Source organism: Acomys minous (genome assembly GCF_964271855.1).
Source record: "Acomys minous genome assembly, chromosome: 15".
Classification (NCBI taxonomy): domain Eukaryota; kingdom Metazoa; phylum Chordata; class Mammalia; order Rodentia; family Muridae; genus Acomys; species Acomys minous.
Window position 1 is genome coordinate 77,724,025 of NC_140497.1, and position 20,474 is coordinate 77,744,498.

Genomic DNA, 20,474 nt, shown 5'->3' on the forward strand with positions numbered 1-20,474 from the left:
TTTAATTATTCATCCTTCTTGAAATTATCAATTTTACATATGGACTAATAAAATAAAAATTAAAAACATAAACAAAAAACTTCCTAAACTTCAGTCCTTCTAAGCCAGTTCTCCTTAAAATACTGCACAGAGATTTCTCTGTGTTGAAAAAACAGAATTATGTATTTTGAATGTAGACACTCTAAGCAGGAAAAGGACCAATCTGATTGGAAATGTTCCAGAAAGGGTGGAATATTTGAAGGAAAAGATTTAGTTTCATGGTTTTTCCTAGTAAATCTTGCTATTTACTTGGAGAAAAGCCATAGGCACTCAGAGTTTGCTTTGAGGATCGTATCCTTCAGCTATGGGATGCTGCCCACTGCTTTCAGGTGTACAGGAAGACTAGTTTTCCATCTTGCTTTAACCTTTGCCCCTCAGCATTAAAAAAAGTCTTCACTTTTGGCTAGAAATACAGATAGCCTGGCACACACAGGTCAGGGAGAACTCACCAGTGTGCGTCTTCTCCAGGAACTACAGAGGAGCCCTTTCAGCCTCACCTGGGTTCTTACCAGGCCAGTTGAAATGAGAGAAGCAGAGAAGAAATTGTCCCAAATGGTTATCAAGTTTCTCTGCTTTCACCAGATAAACCCTCCTGGACTTCTGTAGAAAAGCCTTCTCCATCCTCCTTCTGGTGCCCTCACATTTGCTCCACTGTTTTTTTTACTTAATGTATTGTATGGCTCTCAACATGGAGCTCATTACTGTGCAATCCTTGTATTAGAAATGCATATTCATAATGGATACTCAACAGATGTTGGTTAGGAAAAGATGCCAACAGTGGTGCTACATATAAAATTATCATCTACTAAAGCCTTGAAATAAAACTTAGTGTTGATTTTTGACTTCTGATGACCATAACTATTAAAGTGATTTGCATGGCTTCTCACCACAACCCCTAGAAATATACATATGAACCAATATGAAGTGTGCTGCCACCCAAAAGTTAAATGTTGCTCTTAATTTAACTTAATGTGTTAGCCTCAATGCCCTGTGTTTAAAATGCTCTCTGCACTGCTACCCAAAGTGAAACTAGAACTGTTTATCATGTTGAGGTGACTATAATTTTGAGAGATGATTGTGTGTGTTTTATGTATTATTTAGATACCATATATATATATACATATATATATATATATATATATATATATATATATATGCATTTATTTACCATAACTTAACATTTTGGTAGCTGTATTAACCATATTGAACTAAAACTAAAAATCCGTAAATGTGTTTGAGACATAAAAAGACATGTGTGTTTATTGCACTACTAAACTATCTTTTTAATGTATAGCTAATATTAGCAGATACCTAATTGTCTCTGCTAACACAGGGCATGAAACAGTGGATACAGTGTATTAGAGGGCATTCTTCTAGAAAAATAAGCAGTGCCTAATAAAAGGTATTACATTTAATACACATTCATACTGAAATGATTACTGGTTGTACACTACTACTAGCTTGTAGCACAATACAAAACAATTTTTGAAATGGGAGTCACAGTATAGTATAAAGATAGAACTAGCTCTTTTGGTAGGTAATCAGTGAAGAATTTTTATTAAATGAATGATAATCAAAAGATGAATTGTTTTTCTACCAATGAGATCACTTCAGAGATTATAAAGCTTCATATATGATAAAGATCAGTTCTGGATGTTAACCAGAATAAACCCAAAGTTAAGTGTTGCTCATTTGTTTGTTTGTTTGTTTTGTTTTGTTTTTTGGTTTTTTTAAGACAGAGTTTCAAGTGTTGCTCTTAATTTAACTTAATGTGCTAGCTTCAGTGCCGTGTTTAAAAGCTCAAGGCAATTCCAATTTACCTCAGAAACAGACTCAATATTACATGCTATAGAAAATGCCACTCACTTTGGAAACTCACTCTTATAAGGGAAAAAAAAACAATCCAGATAAATTTATAGGCGATGTTGCTTAACAAAAAAGAGGCTAGGTACATTAGGAAAATTCAGAAAGTTGTTCCAATAGTTCACATGGCTGCTCCAAACACTTAAATAAACAATAGCTTGAACTTAATATTCATCTAACATGTTATTTCAAGTTATGCATATATGTTTATACAGAAAACATGCACTTGAATTATACAAGGATGTGCTCTTTGCATAGAAAGTTTTCAGCCATCTTCTAAGCATTATTTGGTTTTGTGGTATGTTGAGGTAGATTAATGGCAAACAGTAGAATGTTATTTCTGTTTCTAGTGATTCGTCTGGTTTAAGAAGCCCTGGTTATTTCTCAAGCTCAATAAGCTGGTTATGTTTTCAGACAAGGATTTCCCCCTTTCTTCAGCAAATAAAAGATAGATTTGAAAGAATACAACACTCTTAGAAGCAAACCAAGCTATTGTATTCTCATTTGGGAACGTTTGGAATAAAAAGTGTGTATCAGATATGGAAGGCACCAGTCTACAGAGAGAATAGGATTTTCATTTCTTGTTCTTAGAAGAAGTCTTAATTGTGGAGGTTGCTCTTCAATGGATTGAGAGATATCTGGAAGATGAGAAAAGCATGCTTTGTGCATCGCTGAGGGTGCTCTCAAAGAGGACTTGACTTTGAGGGCTTTGATCTAATTGGTAGTTTAAGCCCTATATGGTTATAGAAATTAAGTCACTTGGAAGATGGTAGAACTGTAGAGGGTGGAGGCCGGTGAGAAATCGAGGCACTGTGGGCAAGCATTTGAAGAATTTGTCTTAGCTGGTTACTCCTTTGGATTTCCTGGATGCCATGATTTAAACATCTTTCCTCAGCCACATCCTTCCTCCTTGGCATCTCTGTTTCACCTCAGGCCTGAAAGTAATGGATTCAGTTGACTGATAGAAACTTCTGATGCCAGGAGTCTACATAAACCACCTCCCAGAGTGCTTTTCTCAGATATGTTGTAACAATGACAAAAACGCTGAAAAGCATAAATATTTGCCTGAAAGTCTCATTTATAATTTGAAATTACTACCCTTGTATTTAAGTGTGTGGATACCATTGATCTCAATAAGTTAATGCTATCACAAGCATTTCCAAGTGAAACTCGTTGTACAAGAGCATTGGCTATTTGGGTCATATAATTATTAGAAATCCACTCATTAATCCTGTATCATGGCATGTAGATCTCACAGTAATGGTCCCAGATCAGTAAAAACCTTCGTGAAAGCATTTGACAAGTATTATGTTAGTAGGCTGCTTTTGTTGTTGTTATGTTTTTTGTTTTGCCTTGTCACTACAGCAAAATGCCCAAGCAAAACAAACTGAAGAGAAAAGAGACTCATTTGGTGGTTGTAGTTTCTATGCTTCAGACAAAAGTGAGAGAAAAGGTGTGGCAGAGAGAGGATCTTCCTGCACGGTAGGCAGGAAGCAGTAATGTCAGTGGGCTTTGCCTTTTCTTCTTTGATTCTAGGCTTCCAGCTTACAGGCTCCTACAGTCACACCCAGGCTGGGCCTTCCACCTTAGTTAGTACTTTCTAGAGACAACCTCACAGACATGCATCCAGAAATGTTATTTCACTAATCTGTACACATTCCTCAAACTGTCAATTTGACAACCAAGACCAGCCAGCCAGCCTGACAGCTGTGCTAGTGCGCAGCTGCATGCTAGGCATCCGGGACCAGGGATGAGAGAATTGGAAGTCTGAGACCAGTCTGGGCTACATTGGAAGACTTTGTCTCAAAAAATGAAAAACAAATTAATTGTCATTATCTTCATCATTAAGAGAAAAGATGTCTACAACTTACCTCTATAACAGCAAAATTTATAGGATGGAAAGTTTTAAACATCATAGTCCAAATTTACTTTTTAAAGAAACATAAATTTATGCATACTATTTTCCATATATACTTATATCTATACACATATGCATAGATATGATTACCTATTGGCTTGATATAAATCTATTATAAAATATGGTATACGCCTGATGGAAATTAATATGTGGATAAATGGTTATAGTACAAAATAATAGCAAATGAATCTAGAGTCCATTTATATCTAATTCATATCCATTTATCATTATTTATTTATTTATTACATATAGTGTTCTGCCTGCATGTACACCTTCATGCCAGAAGAGGGCATCAGATCACATTATCAATAGTTATGAGCCACCATGTGATTGCTGGGAATTGAACTCAGGACCTCTGGAAGAGCAGTCAATACTCTAAACCTCTGAGCCATCTCTCTAGCCCCTCCCCCATTTTCTCATTTTATCCATGATTTAGTTATCATAAACTTGTTTTTTGCTATTCAGAGTAAAGATCTTGAAAAGAAGTGTGAAGAGTCATGTTGAGACTCCATGGGTGCAGCTTCTGGTGTTGCTGTGATATTCAAACCCACAGCAAAGTCCCTGGTCCTCTGGCTCTTACAGCATCTTCATCTTGTCTCCCTCAATGCTCCCTGAGCCTTGAGTGTAGGAGCTGTGTTGTTGATGTGTCAGTTGAGACTGAGCTCCACATGTCTGCGTTTTGGTTGTGGTTTTCTGTAATGGCCTCTGTCTTTTGCAAAGAGAAATTTACTTGACAAGAGGTGAAGATTATACCTATCTGTCGTTATAGAATTTAGGGACAAATACTAAGAGTGCAGTAAAAGATTATGGTGGTTTGGTAAAGTGGCTGTTGGTGGTTGTCCTCCAGGATCCATGACTTCCCCATCCCTGGGTAGTCTGCTAGGTTTACAGTACCAGTTACGAGTGTCCTTTTGTTGCTTGGCACATGCTTAAGTGGACTGGGAAAGACCATGATGCCTCAACAACATGCTAAGAGCTAAAGGCAAGTAAGGCATGCTGAGAGTGAGAGAAACAGTCTTTGCCAGAGACGAGCACACCAATCAGTTATCCAATACCAAATGTCAGCCTTGATAACATACATGCAAGTAGTATCATACTGACTGAGTGGCATGTGTGTGTGTGTGTGTGTTTGTGTGTGTGTATGTGTATGTGTGTGTATGTGTGTGTGCCTGTGTGTATGTGTGTGTGTGTGTGTGTGTGTATGAGGGAGGGAGAGAGAGAGAGAGAGAGAGAGAGAGAGAGAGAGAGAGAGAGAGAGAGAGAGAGAGAGATGATTAATGAATAAAGAGAAAACAGAAGAAGTAAATGATTTAATTATAGTCTCTCAAAAAAGATAATTTCCATATTATTTGGGGGCCAGGGTATAGCTTGATCAGCATTCTAGGGCCTAGCTTGATCCCAGACACTGACATAACTACACACGGTCTGTATTTCCAGCACTGCAGAGGTGGAGGCAGGAAGAACGCACAGTCATTCTAACCTATGTAGTTAGTTTGAGGCCAAGGAGAGCTATGTGAGATCCTGGCAGAGATGGAAAGAGAACAAAGATGGGAGGAAAGAAGGGAGGGAGGGAGGGAGGGAGGGAGGAAGGAGGGAGAAAAATATTATTTAGCTGCATAGTGGTATTTAAGAATGAGTAGAATGGAAATCTATAAAATATGACTTAATTTGCCACGTGTCATAAACTATAAAAGCAATTGTATCTCAGGGCCTTTCATGCCAGTGTGTATAACACAAGTGGTCTTTTTCATCATTTATAGTAAATATGATTATTGCCAGATTGTCAATATGGTCTCAGTCTGTTCCTAGGGAAATTTGGCTCAGTCTGTTTGCAACTCTTTACAGATGTGAGTTTTCCACAAAGACTCTATCATTTTTACTTTGCTATAAACTGAAAATTAGATAATTTCATTTATCTCTTAAAATTTACAGTAACATTTACATGAATCATGTTAGAAGGTTTAAGGGAGATAAAAGAGAAGATAGAGAGTTGAGGAAGAAATTTGTTTAATATGCAACATATACTTGTAAGAAAACAAATTTGTAAAATGTTAAAGAAAAACTGTAGTACTGTAATTAAAATAGGTTTGTGTTGTGTAAAAACTGACTTCCAATAAAAGCATGCAGATCCCTGTGCCTGAGCCAAACACAGCAGGGGTACTAGGTGACAGTAACGGAACTGGGGGCAGGAAGTGTGGCTGCCTGGAGCTCTGCTGTAGGCATCCCTGCTCATTTCATGGGTGGCGCCAGTGTTGTGTGCCTTGCAGTAAGATTCAGGGTACTTCTAATCCATCCATCTAGTCCACTAGTCATCATGGTTTCAATTGACTGTAACCATTTTCAAATGGTTACAATCAAGGCTGAAACAAAACAAGACAAAACAAAACACAAGTTACTATTTCACACTTAAAGGATGATGTTTAACAAGGTGGCAAAAGTTTTGGGAGCTTCCATATAACAAATTTAATGGATTTCATGTAGATCCCACTTCAGCCTAGCCTTAGCTCTGGGGCTTGCAGTTTGTTGGCTCACTGTCACGTATCAGCAAGCAGATGCCTTTGTTAGAGTTTGGGAAGAGTTGTACCATGATGATAAGTGTGAAAACAGTGACTCGATTGGGTAACATAGTTATCAGGAAGCTGAAATAAAACCTGAGCTCAATCTTAATTTGAAAATGTTGCCTCAGCCAAATAAAATTACATTCATTTTTGCCAAGTATTCACCAAAAAATACCATATTGTGACTTAGGACTGTGTTCTAAGATTTTCAATAAGGGGGAACTGCAGAATGACTTTTGTTTTACCCCCTCAAACAGCATTATTATTTTTAGAATGAGTTAGATTTACAGAAAATGAATTATATTTATAGAAAATGATTGAGTATTACAGAGTTTATGTACATTGTAGACTCACTTTATGCTGTTATTATCTTCCATTGGTTGGGAACATTTGTCAGAATTAATTGAACAAATTTATTAATTAATAATTGATAAATTATTAATAACTAAAATCTATTCCTAAGATTTTGTCTAGGACTGCATCTAGAGCCCTTTGTTTCTTCAGTTGTCTTGCTTCCTCGGATTACTCTGGAGGTTATGGACTCTCTGGCCTCACTGTTGAAGACTCTGGTAGTGTTTAGGAGAACCTACCACTGTCCTAGTCAGAAGATGCTTTGACTGAGATTCCTCCAATACAGCCAGTGTCTCGTGTAGCCAAGGCTGATCTCAAATTTTCTATATAGTTATGGATGATCTTGAATTCCTCATTCTCCTGCCTCAACCTTCTGAGTGCTGGAATTATAGATGTGTACACCACTGTGTCTGGTTTTGTAGGGAACTAGGGGTCCAATGAAAGGCTTCATATCCAGTAGTCAAGCACTTTACCAGCTGAGCCATATCCACGCCCCAGTGTGTTTCCCTCTCAACTCTCCTCCCCCAACAACTTACACTCAGGGAATATCACAGAAGAGGAGCTAGAGAGAATGTCAGGACTAGACAAGGGAGAGGGGCGCTATGCAATACAAGACTCTGGATTTGACGTTGTTGTCGTACGCATGAACTCACACTGCCCAGGATTATTGGTACAAGACCTGCGCAAGATCACTCTAGCCAAGTCTCAGCACAGATGATGGAGGTGAATCTCTGTGCAACAGTTTACCAGAGTTTTAACTATGAGAAAACAAGTTCCTAGAGCATGTCTCCACAGAATTAAAGTCACACATCCTAACTTAGGAAATGTTATAAATATATAAATTAATTAATCAGCCTGGGTTTCAAGTGTACTTCCTGGATGTTGTAATTGATTAATAATTAGAAGACTTTGAAAATGTTAGTAGGCTCTAGGTACAAAACAGAGGGCACACAAAACGGTTTATAGGACAAATCTGTTTGAAGTAGGCCTAGTTTAGTTATTTAAAATACTTCATCTGGGAATACGTGTTCTCCTAAGTGATGTAACAGTTCTGCATATGGTCTGACTAAAAGGGTACTATTTCTCTGAATAAGTAATTCATTCAGTTTTAAGATTCTTTAACTCTTTCTCCTATTTTGTTGTTGTTAGATTAAAAGGCTGGTATCAATCAGGTGGTTTTGGTTTTCTTCAGTTGGTAGATATGGGATAGCCTCTGATCGCCCTCAAGCATTTTAAGATTCAAATCACATTCATAGTCCAACAATAGTTAATTGTTTAATAATAAAAATGCTTTAGTACTGGAAACAGACAGCTGTTTTCACAAACGTGTATTCGAGCAGATAGTGAAATAGAGGATATTATGTGCTCTTATTGTAATGCACTTTTAGTTGCCTGGTGATGAGTCCCCTAATCAAGCCCATTCAAACTTGCACGCACAGAGTCAGCCCTCACAAAACCAAGCCAGAGTCTAGGAAATGGTTTGCTGGATATGATAAGCTAGATAAGAGTAAGAGATCACGATAATAGTGATTGTCTTTTTATCCAGGACTTTAAAGAAACTAGAATAGGTTCCATGGAAATTGGGCTTTGAGCCCAAGCTGAATTAGGCAGGGAGCCTAAAGGAAATTGAATGTTCTCTGGTCTCCTTTCTGCTTTCGATTTAATTTGGTTTTGGAAGAAGTATCTGCTTGTGAGACAGTCTTGAGTTTATCTGAAGCAGGTGGATGATGCTTTTAAGTTTTCTGAGATGGAAAAGCAAAGAAAGATAGAGGAGAAAAACAAGGCCACCACTTGTAAATGCTAGGCGGGCTGTGGAAAGCATTGCATGAAGAACCTTAGATGTGAGGTGCCCTGTTTGTATTTATGCTATAACTTATCCCGAGTGTCCTACTGTATTATAACAGAATTGTAGTCATCTTAAGAAAGGAATTTGCATGCTCTGATTTACTCAACATTCCTTATTTATATTTATTAAATGTACCAAGATACAAGGAAAACCTGTTTTGTTAAACCCAATCATATGTGTGTGTATAAACTATGTATATATATAATGAGCACTAGGATAGTGGTCTACAAATTTGAATGATAACAATATTTTCTGTTTGGATGGATAAGAAATAACTGAGTATATCAAATAAGAATAAAAATATTTTTCAAAAAATACACTGAAATTGTTTATGCGTAGCAGCTGTGACTAAATGCTCTCTAAGCATTTTCTAAGAAAAAAATCAGAAAATCTTAGAGATAAAGGGAACTTTAAAGTTTAGTGCACACAATTTATGTGTACATTAAAAACTTCTCTGTATCAGTAGTTTTTCAATGAATGTAAATAACATTTAAAAAGTAAACAATAAAAAACTTATTGCTGTTAAATAAGAGCACAAAGCAGTAATACTAGTGTTAGACACTAAAGGACATGATGGGATCAAAGTAAGAACTGGGTTGCCGTTTTAAATGGGAGGATCTTGTAAACAAGATAAAAGGAAACTGGTGTTTTTTTTCATAGGCTAATGATATTACTTTATTACAGAATCAGAAGGTTAATTAACACCATGAGTGACTCAAGGCAAAGAATTTTCCCCCTCACCTATCATCTGGAAGTTGTGGTCTAAGACCAATGTTTTCTAGTCAGGGTTTCTCCTGAGATTTCCCTCCTGTCTTGCAGCCTGCTCCCTTTGTGCTGTGTCCTTACATGGTCTCGCTCTCTGTGTGTGTCTACATTCCTGCTGGCTCTTATCCTTGTAAGAATACTGAATCAAGTTTATCACACCCCTACCATTATGCCCTCATTTAAACCTTTATAACCTCCCTAAGTCCCTATCCCAAATGCAGTATCTTTTCAGGTTAGTCCTTCTGTATATAAACTTTGAAAAGTGGCAAACTTTAGTTCATAAGTAGAAACACATGAACCTAACCAGTGTACTCATCTCTTTATTTCACAGTAAGACTTTGGTTAAAATTATTGTGACCTCTTTACTCCTATGTTCCTCGTGTATAAAACATTAACTTTCTTGTTTTAAAACTTAAATGTTTTAAAGATCTTTCCCATTTAAAAAAATGAAAGTAATATGTTTTAATTCATTTACAGATCCAATCAGTGATTATTGATAGACTTAAATTCGTAGTATTTCTTATACTTGTTATGAAGGTAAGCAAATGTAAGGTAAGCTAACATCTACGGCCCATGTCAGTTTCTCATCTTTTAATAGTATTTATAATTTCCCTCCTTCCTCAAACACCAAAAAATACATTTATTCTTTTGGTTTTACTTAAGAAATAAGCATAGCTTGTTTTGATGCATGTCAGGCATTGTCATTGCAAGCTTTAAGTAAATGAATGCTTGCTGTGGGTCATATGTTCTTTTTTTAAAAATTTTTTTCCTTTATTAATTTATTCTTATTACATCTCAATGGTTATCCCATCCCTTGTATCCTCCCATTCTTCCTTCCCTCCCATTTCCCCCTTGTTCCCCTCCCCTATGACTGTTCCTGAGGGGGATTACCTCCCCCTGTATATGCTCATAGGGTATCAAATCTCTTCTTGGTTACCTGCTGTCCTTCCTCTGAGTGCCACCAGGTCTCCCCCTCCAGGGGACATGGTCAAAGGTGAGGCACCAGAGTATGTGAGAAAGTCATATCCAACTCTCCACTCTACTGTGGAGAGTGTTCCGTCCATTGGCTAGATCTGGGTAGGGGTTTAAGGTTTACCGCCTGTATTGTCCTTGGCTGGTGCCTTAGTTTGAGCGGGACCCCTGTGCCCAAATCTGCCTATCATAATGTTCTACTTGTAGGCTTCTAGGACCCTCTGGATCCTTCTACTTTGCCATTCTCCCATGATTCTCTCATCTAGAGTCCCACTAGAATGTCCTTCCCTCTGTCTCAGTTTCCTGGTAAGTGAAGGCTTTCGTGGGACATGCCCCTTGGGCTAATATGCAGATATAAGTGAGTATATACCATTTGAGTCTTTCTGCTTCTGGGTTAACTCACTCATTATGATCATTTCTAGCTCAATCCATTTATCCACAAATTTCGGGAATTCCTTGTTTTTAATAGCTGAATAGTATTCCATAGTGTATATGTACCACAGTTTCTTTATCCATTCTTCTATTGAGGGACACTTAGGCTGTTTCCATGTTCTGGCTATTATGAATAAGGCTGCTATGAACATGGTTGAGCAAATTTTCATGTTGTGTGCTGGAGCATCTTCTGGGTATATTCCAAGGAGTGGAATAGCTGGGTCTTGAGGAAGCCCTATTCCCAGTTTTCTGAGATAGCAGAAACTAGTGTTTTTAATGAAAATGTCTCCTATAGGCTCATATATTTGCTTAGCTCCCAGTTGATGAGCTATTTGGAAAGGATTAGAAAGTGTGGCCTTGTTGCAGGAAGTATGTATGGGCTTTAATGTTTAATGGTACATTTATACTATGGAATACTACTCATCTATTAAACACAAGGAATTCCCAAAATTTGTAGACAAATAGATTGAACTAGAAATTGTAATAATGAGTGAGTTCACCCAGAAGCAAAAAGAGTCAAATGGTATATACTCACTTATATTGAGACACTAGCCCAAGGGGCATGTCCCATGAAAGTCTTCACTTACCAGGAAAGGGATCAGAGGGGAGGACATCCTATTGGGACTTTAAGTGAGAGAAGCATGAGAGAATGGGGAAATAGAAGGATCCAGAGGGTCTTAGAAACCTACAAGAAGAACATTATGACACGCAGATCTAGGTCCAGGGGTCCTGCTCAAACTATGGCACCAGCCAAGGACAATATAGGCATTAAACTTCGAACACATACTTAGCCGATGGACAGGACATTCTCCACTGTTGAGTGGAGAATGGGGACTGACTTTCACATGAACTCTGGTGCCCCATTTTTGACCATGTCCCCTTGATGGGGAGGCCTGGTGGCACTCAGAGGAAGGATAGCAGGCTACCAAGAAGAGACTTGATACCCTATGAACATATACAGGGGAGGAAGTCCCCCTCAGTCACAGACATAGGTGAGGGGAGTAGAGGGAAAGCAGGAGGGAGGGAGGAATGGGAGGATACAAGGGATGGGATAACAATCGAGATGTAATATGAAAAAATTAATAAAATATTTTTTAATTCCTTGCAAAGCCCAGTCTCTCTCTCCCTCCCCCTCCTCTCTCTCCCCACACCTCCTCTCCTCTTTCTCTTTATCTCTCTGTGCCTCTCTTTCTCTATTCTTTCTATCTCTAGTTCTTTCTCCACAGCAACAGAACAGTAACTAAGACATAAGTCACTGATTATGCAAAGATAATTAGTAAAAAAAACAATGCTTTTACATTGTAATCAGTATATCATATGATTAAATGATAAATTATTCAGTGTTCTACATTAGGACTATAAATAGGTATAAACAAAAAAAGGTTTTTTTTTTAAAACTAAAATCCAGGTCTTTAGCTAGTTTTTTGGTTAGAAATAAGCTTATTTTGAACGAGCCATTGTTGTATGTGTCATTTATGAGCATGCTTTCTTTCTCTAAAAGTAATATTATTATGCAAAATAATTGAATCTAATTTAGGCTCCAAATAAAAGTGGATAGGAGGTTGTAATGTACCACAAAGTATAGGTACTTCCCATGCCTTTATTGAAGGGGTGTGCTCTTCTCAACATCTCATCTTGGCACTAAACCTGAACCTATGTCTGCACTGGGGATTACAGCAAGTCAACCTCATTTGGTGTCTTTTTTGTCACTTTGTAAAATAAAGCACCTTTGTATTTGTTACATTCAAAGTTCTCAATAGGAATGACATTCCTAAACTCATTTTATCAATGTGGAAATACAGGGGGACTAAATAAATACATGAATAAGAGGAACATCCACATCATCTCTTTTATTAGAATTTAAATTTCTTATTTTTTAAGCTAATAAGTATAGAGAATTATGCCTATGTAATTAGAAAGCCTCAATGAAGTTAATAATGAGAAAATAATCAGCATCCCTTTGTTTAAAATGGTTACTGAGTGATGAGTCTTACTGGTTTGTGCCTGATGCATGCATGTGGAAATAAATCGCTGACCGTTAGCTGTTTTTCTAAAACAAAGGCTTACTAAATAGAGTATGATTTAAACACTCACCAAATTCCTTTAGCAAGGAGCCATGGGTTAAGAAAAATGAATGGGCTGTGAGGACTTTCTAGTTAGTCCCTTACCATTATATCACCAATAATATAATGGAGATGCCTTTCAGTAGTCTCAAGACAGTAGCTACATGTCAAAGTTATTTTTACAAAACTGTATTAGTTTTTTTCAGTTTCTCTCTTACCCTGGCTAGCATTAAAATAATTGAGACTCTATTATATTTGCCTAATAAGCTTCACAACACATTGCTGAGCTTCAGTTACACTATTTTTAACTCTCTAAGCTAGTATGGCTTCCTCCGAGCCTAAATCCCAGAAATACTTGCACTTCCTGACTTTCCTACTCCAACTCTTCTCTCCTGATCTCTCCTGGACCTCTGCCCTGGGATGAATCCCCTACTTCCTCCTTTAATTCCTCCTACCCTGGCTGGCAGGAAGTCCAGCCCTGTTTCTCCCCTGCCTAGTGATTGGCTCTAAGCTGATTTATTGGCATATCAGGGGACAATTAGAGAGCAGTGTTTATACAGCACTGAGGCAGGAGATTCTCAGAACAAGGACTGGAAACAGATATAGGGAGGGGATACAGAAATCAGCATTTGAATTACATAATAACGTATGTCTACAGCTACATGTTTATCATACTGTTGGCTAATAAATATTTGTCACATTGAATGAAATTACTAGCATATAATTGGCCACTAAGATTTGTCAAAATCAATCTCCCAAGCAAAATCTATCACAGTGAAGTTACATTCAGTGACTTTCAATGCCTGCAGGGCTGGTAAAAAACTGAAGTCTGTTAAAGAGGCTTGACACAGCACACATGACTCAGTTCTTGCAGAGTTGCAGCTGCATCTCCCATTGCTCTCCTACAGGAGCATCTCCCATTGCTCTCCTACAGGAGCATCTCCCATTGCTCTCCTACAGGAGCATCTCCCATTGCTCTCCTACAGGAACATCTCCCATTGCTCTCCTACAGGAGCATCTCCCATTGCTCTCCTACAGGAGCATCTCCCATTGCTCTCCTACAGGAGCATCTCCCATTGCTCTCCTACAGGGACATCTCCCATTGCTCTCCTACAGGGACATCTCCCATTGCTCTCCTACAGGAGCATCTCCCATTGCTCTCCTACAGGAGCATTTCCCATTGCTCTCCTACAGGGACATCTCCCATTGCTCTCCTACAGGAGCATCTCCCATTGCTCTCCTACAGGAGCATCTCCCATTGCTCTCCTACAGGGACATCTCCCATTGCTCTCCTACAGGGACATCTCCCATTGCTCTCCTACAGGAGCATCTCCCATTGCTCTCCTACAGGAGCATTTCCCATTGCTCTCCTACAGGGACATCTCCCATTGCTCTCCTACAGGAGCATCTCCCATTGCTCTCCTACAGGAGCATCTCCCATTGCTCTCCTACAGGGACATCTCCCATTGCTCCCCTACAGGGACATCTCCCATTGCTCTCCTACAGGAGCATCTCCCATTGCTCTCCTACAGGAGCATCTCCCATTGCTCTCCTACAGGAGCATTTCCCATTGCTCTCCTACAGGGACATCTCCCATTGCTCTCCTACAGGAGCATCTCCCATTGCTCTCCTACAGGGACATCTCCCATTGCTCTCCTACAGGAGCATCTCCCATTGCTCTCCTACAGGGACATCTCCCATTGCTCTCCTACAGGAGCATCTCCCATTGCTCTCCTACAGGAGCATCTCCCATTGCTCTCCTACAGGGACATCTCCCATTGCTCTCCTACAGGAGCATCTCCCATTGCTCTCCTACAGGAGCATCTCCCATTGCTCTCCTACAGGGACATCTCCCATTGCTCTCCTACAGGAGCATCTCCCATTGCTCTCCTACAGGGACATCTCCCATTGCTCTCCTACAGGAGCATCTCCCATTGCTCTCCTACAGGGACATCTCCCATTGCTCTCCTACAGGAGCATCTCCCATTGCTCTCCTACAGGGACATCTCCCATTGCTCTCCTACAGGAGCATCTCCCATTGCTCTCCTACAGGGACATCTCCCATTGCTCTCCTACAGGAGCATCTCCCATTGCTCTCCTACAGGGACATCTCCCATTGCTCTCCTACAGGAGCATCTCCCATTGCTCTCCTACAGGAGCATCTCCCATTGCTCTCCTACAGGAGCATCTCCCATTGCTCTCCTACAGGAGCATCTCCCATTGCTCTCCTACAAGAGCATTTCCCATTGCTCTCCTATAGGAGCATCTCTTATTGCTCTCCTACAGGAGCATCAGTCTTTCCTTTTTGATTATGAACTCCATGGGAAGGAACTGGTTTCCTTTTCTACTTATCCATTTATAAGTGCTTATCATTTGAAAGGTAATTATTTCCACTATTGTCTTGGAATTCAGTCAAATTAAGTTCAATTTTCAGTCATTCTGTCTCTACAGAGCTCTCTTCTTGTCTATTTTCTGTCCAGAATTCCTGCCACAATCAACATATAAGCCTGAGACTGGCTTTATCACTTACTAGGCAGTATATTTTCTGATAGTTTACCCATTTATTCAACATACATAATCTTAGCTTACTGAAAGATGGGCAGGGTTATTTGTTTTCTTTCTAAATATTTGGAATCAAATATTAAGCATGATCTTTCTATGTATCAAATAACAGGATAAATACCATAGACTTTTCTATGGTGCAAATTTCTTCTTAATCTGTACAATATGTTAATTTTTCTTCAACTGTTTCATCAGCATTGTTTGTAGAGAGCAGTTAGGTACATATAACCTTTATTTATACCTTGTTTTATTAAGAGAAGACATTCATCTGATTACTTTAAATATTTTTACATACTAGCACTATTGAATATTCTGCCAATAGCTTCTTAGCCAGACATGGTGGTGCACACTTAATCCCAGCACTCGGAGTCAGAGGCAGGAGGAATGCTGTGAGTTTGACCCAGCCTTATCCACAAAGGAAGTCCAGGACAGCCAAAGCTACACAGAGAAACCCTGTATTGGAAACAAAAAACAAACAGAAAATATCTTTGAGGTCTACAGCCTGGATTTGAATTCTTATTTTTTATATCATATCTATACAATGACCTCTCGTTGTCTTGGTTTCCCTGTGTATTTCATAGAGAAATAGCATTTCTCCATTCATGCCTGTTGTGAGAGTTAAAAGAAAGAGTACTGCATGGTGGCGCATGTCTGTAATCTCAGCCCTCGAGGAGACAAAGGCAGGTCTATCTCTGTGAGTTTGAGGCCAGCCTGGTCTACAAAGCAAGTCCAGGACAGCCAGCGCTACACAGAGAAACCCTATCTCAGAAAAAATAAAGAAGGAAAAGGAAATAAAGAGTACTAATTATAGTGTGTGATATTTGGTAAGCATTAATGAAATCTTAGTAATTACTGAAGTAAAAGTTGGAAAAACAAGGCTTTTATTTTGAATTGTAGTTTATATTTCATTTTATATTTTAATATGTGTTATATGCCAGTTTTTCCTCTGCATAGATTTTGAAATTGCACTATACAGAAACATGATAAATCGTTCAAATTATATAAACTCTTTTATAATGAAACGTGGTTATCTTTGAAAATAAAAACAATTTAAAATATAACATTTAAAAATATAACATAGTTGAAATATCTAGATCATATGTTGGTATTTGTAATGCTTGAATGGCAAAAGGATTCTATGGCTAATATTTGTGTTATTGTAGCCTCTATAACATTCTGGCATGATTTGTTATAATTACTACGTCTGCTTCTGGGAGAGTGCCATTATCAAGTTCATTACATGAATGGTGACAGTGAGCACTGTGAATAAGAATCATAAATCATGGATAATAGGAATCCACCTGTGGCTTTGTGGTCTTGAACTCTAGCCATAGTTTTTCATCAACAATGAAAATTCAACTCTATATCAGATAAGGAGACCTTTTGGCCATTAATTATATTCCTTCTCTTATTGTGTCAAAGCCTTAGAACCAATAGTGTTATTTATAGGGCAAGGCTTTTGTTTGATTTAAGTCATATTGAAAGCTGCAGCCCATGTGCCTTGCCAGTATCATGGTTTGATCATGGAGTGAAGACATCTGAAACAAAATGTGCTTTGGATTATGCGAATCCCTGCTTAACTATCCTTCAGAAATACAAAGCGAAGAAGCATGTTTTGACTTAAAACCATGTTCAGAGCTTTGAAAATGGTGCACCTATTGTTTGTCAGCTGTAGCAGACCTGAGACGTGAAGATGGAGAGAAAGGAGCATGAGGCTCTGTGGGACTTGTTTCAAGGAAAGGGCTGTCTTTTCAACGTTCTGAACTTACACCGCCATTACTTAAACACTTCAGCTTACTGTCAATTACCCATCCTCTTTCCTGTGCAGGTAAATTGTTTTCCTACTGAATGTAATAATTTTTTACCAGTATTAGTAGTAATTTTATTAGTAATGAATAAATATTATATTTATTAGAGTCACAGCAAACGCTAGTGTATTTATCATATTGTGTACATGAATGCGCGCACGCGCGCGTGTGTGTGTATTATGAATTTGAGAAGGAGTTGGGGAGAACATGACAGAAATTAAAGGGGAGAAGGAGAGATGAGGATGTTGTAAACTCAGTGCTCATATATTAATATCTTAATTCTACTATATTATTATCTCTATAATGCTGTGTTGATACATTATTAAGATTGCATGTATGAGTGACAAAAACAAACACTAGTAGTAGCTAAAGTGTAGTCCAAGAAGACATATTTAACCCATGCCACTTTCTAAAATTTACCCTTTTTTTCCTACAGAGTTTGCATGTATATTTAACTATTGGTTTTATTTAAATAATTATGATTCAAATGTGATATAATATTTCACCATATTAGCTGATTCTATAGGTATAATGTCAACAGTTTAAAGTCTCTTTCTATCGTGACACAGCTTGTAAATATATGTCCCATGACTGGACCTTGATGTATAACTGTATAGCCTCATATTGTATCCACTGAAAGAAAAACCAAAGACAAGTACTTTTAAATAACTTCATCCTATCCATCCTGGATTTCCTCCCTCCACTCCAAATCCCTCTGAAGATGCTCCTTCCCAACTTCATATTCTTGTTTGTTTGTTTGTCTGTTTGTTTTGCTTTTTGATAACCTACTACACTCGTTCAGTTAGTGCTGCCCATATATGTGTATGTGTATATGTGTGTGGGAAACTCACCTGTGGCCACAGATTTTTAAAAAGTAAAGAAGAGGTGGAGGGAGGAGAGAGAGAGGGAAGCCACTATCATCTGCCAGTAGTTCCTCAGTAAGAGACAAGGGCTGGAGAACATTTATTTATCTGACCTATGTGGAAATTTTGGCTGATTTGATCTTTCACAGGCCCGGTGCAGATAACCCCAGCTAAGTATGAATTCATGAGTCTCACAGACAGGCCATGTTCATAAGTTTGAATTACACAACATCCCTCTACCTCATCTGGCTCTTACATCCTTTTTTTAATTTTTAAAATTTTAATTTATTATAATTTATTCACATTACATCCCGATTGTTATTGCCTCTCTTATATTCTTTCTTGCCCCTTTTCTGTGTTGTTCCCGAAACAGTGGTATGAAGGGTGTGTGAGAAAGGGGCTCCATTTAGGGCTGAGCACTCGGTCTGTTTCTTAATAAGTAACCATTTATGTACTCCATTGTTGATTGCTTGGTTGCTTCTCTGACCCATGCTGAGAGCAGCTCAACTCTTGGATTTGATGTGGTCTCTTCCCTTAAAAAAGTATTTTTGTTAAAATTATTTCATTGCTTTTAATAAAATTTCAAGAGGGAATGTGAGTATTGGACTTTCATCTGAAATTTCAAAAGTTAATCAAGGGTTCCCAGGAAGGGAATATTCCCTATATCAGAAGAGAGCCCTGGAAAGGGTGGGACTTGCCCTGCACGGGCTTCTGATCAGGGCGAGAGGAGCTGGTGCACTTGCTCTTGCATCCACCATTCACTGGTTAAGGTCTACAGCTCTTTGAGTGAAAGAGGAAGTTTGCTCTCCAAGTCTCAGAATACTTTTTGGTAGAGATCAAGATATTGATGGTTGAAAATGAACGTCCACTGATGAAGACAGCAGAGAGCTCTCACAGGACATGGGCAGAATACCAGAAAATCTGTTACCAATAACATATATCGTCACTTAGCTGTTCATTTCACTGTTGACAGACATTTGGGTTCATTTCTAGCTTTAGGTTATTGTGAATAATACTGATGTGAACATTTTGACTCTTCTGCATATATGTAAATAGAAAACAGAATTGCTGGACCATACATTGTTCAGTTCCCATTCAACACAAAGTATTAGTAGCTCATGGTAGTACTTTTAACACTTCATAGTATAGTAAAAAATATATAAAACTCAGAGAGGCTTAATTTTATGAGAACTTGAGGTTGTTGGTCTCCTTTTTAAGCATGCTAGCAAGTTGGCAGAGGTACCTAAGTTTGTGCTGTTAACTATGATAATTCCTTGCACTTACCTTATACCTATTGGGGAACACCATATTTTCATATGCTTATAGACCATTTAGGTAACTCTCCTTTTAAGCTTACGTTTAAGTCATTGTGTAAATGTTATCAGATTGCTTTTATCTTAAAGATTTGTAATAGTTCTTCACATAGTTTGCATTTGATCCACTTGTCAGTCACACTGAGTAGAATCACTCCTTAAATATATCAGATCTCCCTAAGTAGAACAGATCTGATTCGCTGGGACCCACAACTACTACTTTATACAGTAAAGATTTTTGCATATGTGACCAAAGATGCTAAGATAAAGATATTATCCTGGATTATCTAGGTGGGTTTTTAATGCAGCTGGGTATATGAATTAAAGAAGGAACCATAGGAAAGTTGTCATATATACAGGAGATAATGTGAGAAGTGTGAGAGCCTTAGTAAGTGCAGTTACTAGAAGCAAGAAGAAGCAAAACATGAATTCTGCCGAAAGCCTGTTGACACTTTGCTATTGTTCCAAAGGCACTAATTTCAGACCTCTGTAATCTAAAACTATGAGGGGACACACTTGCATTTTAGCTCAACTGTCCGGTTAACTATATTAATAGAGTAATTTTATATAAAATGTGAATACTGTATGCACTGATTTGTTATATTTCAGTTCTTTCTTGATGTCTTAAGGCAAGGAAGCTCCCAGTATGGTCGTAGTCCAGTTTATAACTAGTCCAGTTTATCACACTGCTGAGTTGTGATTTTTCTTGCCATGTGTATAAAATGTTTCTCAGTTACATTTTAAAAATACATTTTATCTTTCAAATTTATGTGTACTAATTCCCTATAATCTATGTGTCCATATCCCATGAAGTAGAGTGGCCGCACTTAGTGCCTACCCATTAGAACAGATGGTGGCCTTCTGATCAGAGGCATTTATTAAAGCAACTGCCCTTTGCCTCCTGAATTTAAATGGGGTTTTGTTGTAAATTAGATATTTTCTCTCTTTGTTACTGTCCTCCGTCCCATTGTTCTAATTGCCCTTGTGCAAACAGGCCGATCTGAATCAATATGATGTCTAGATTTTCAGCTGTCTCCGATCATATTCCTCAAGGCTATCAATTTTAACTCCATATATCTATAGCTACTTTAGTGTCATTTGATTGGTTTTCACAAAAAATA

The 20,474-nt window shown here is 38.2% G+C and overlaps 1 protein-coding gene across 2 annotated transcripts in view; it reads left to right on the forward strand.

Annotated features, from left to right (window-relative positions):
* The window catches only part of CFAP299 (cilia and flagella associated protein 299), a 451,865-nt gene that overhangs the window by 267,502 nt on the left and 163,889 nt on the right, over window positions 1-20,474 (forward strand). Inside the window, exon 4 of one of the 2 annotated variants that reach the window (XM_084759751.1) lies at window positions 9,818-9,877. The exons of the other annotated variant lie outside the window; for it this stretch is intronic. Coding sequence (XP_084615877.1) covers window positions 9,818-9,877 — 60 coding nt within the window. The remainder of the gene's footprint in view (window positions 1-9,817; window positions 9,878-20,474) is intronic. 2 annotated transcript variants of the gene reach the window in all.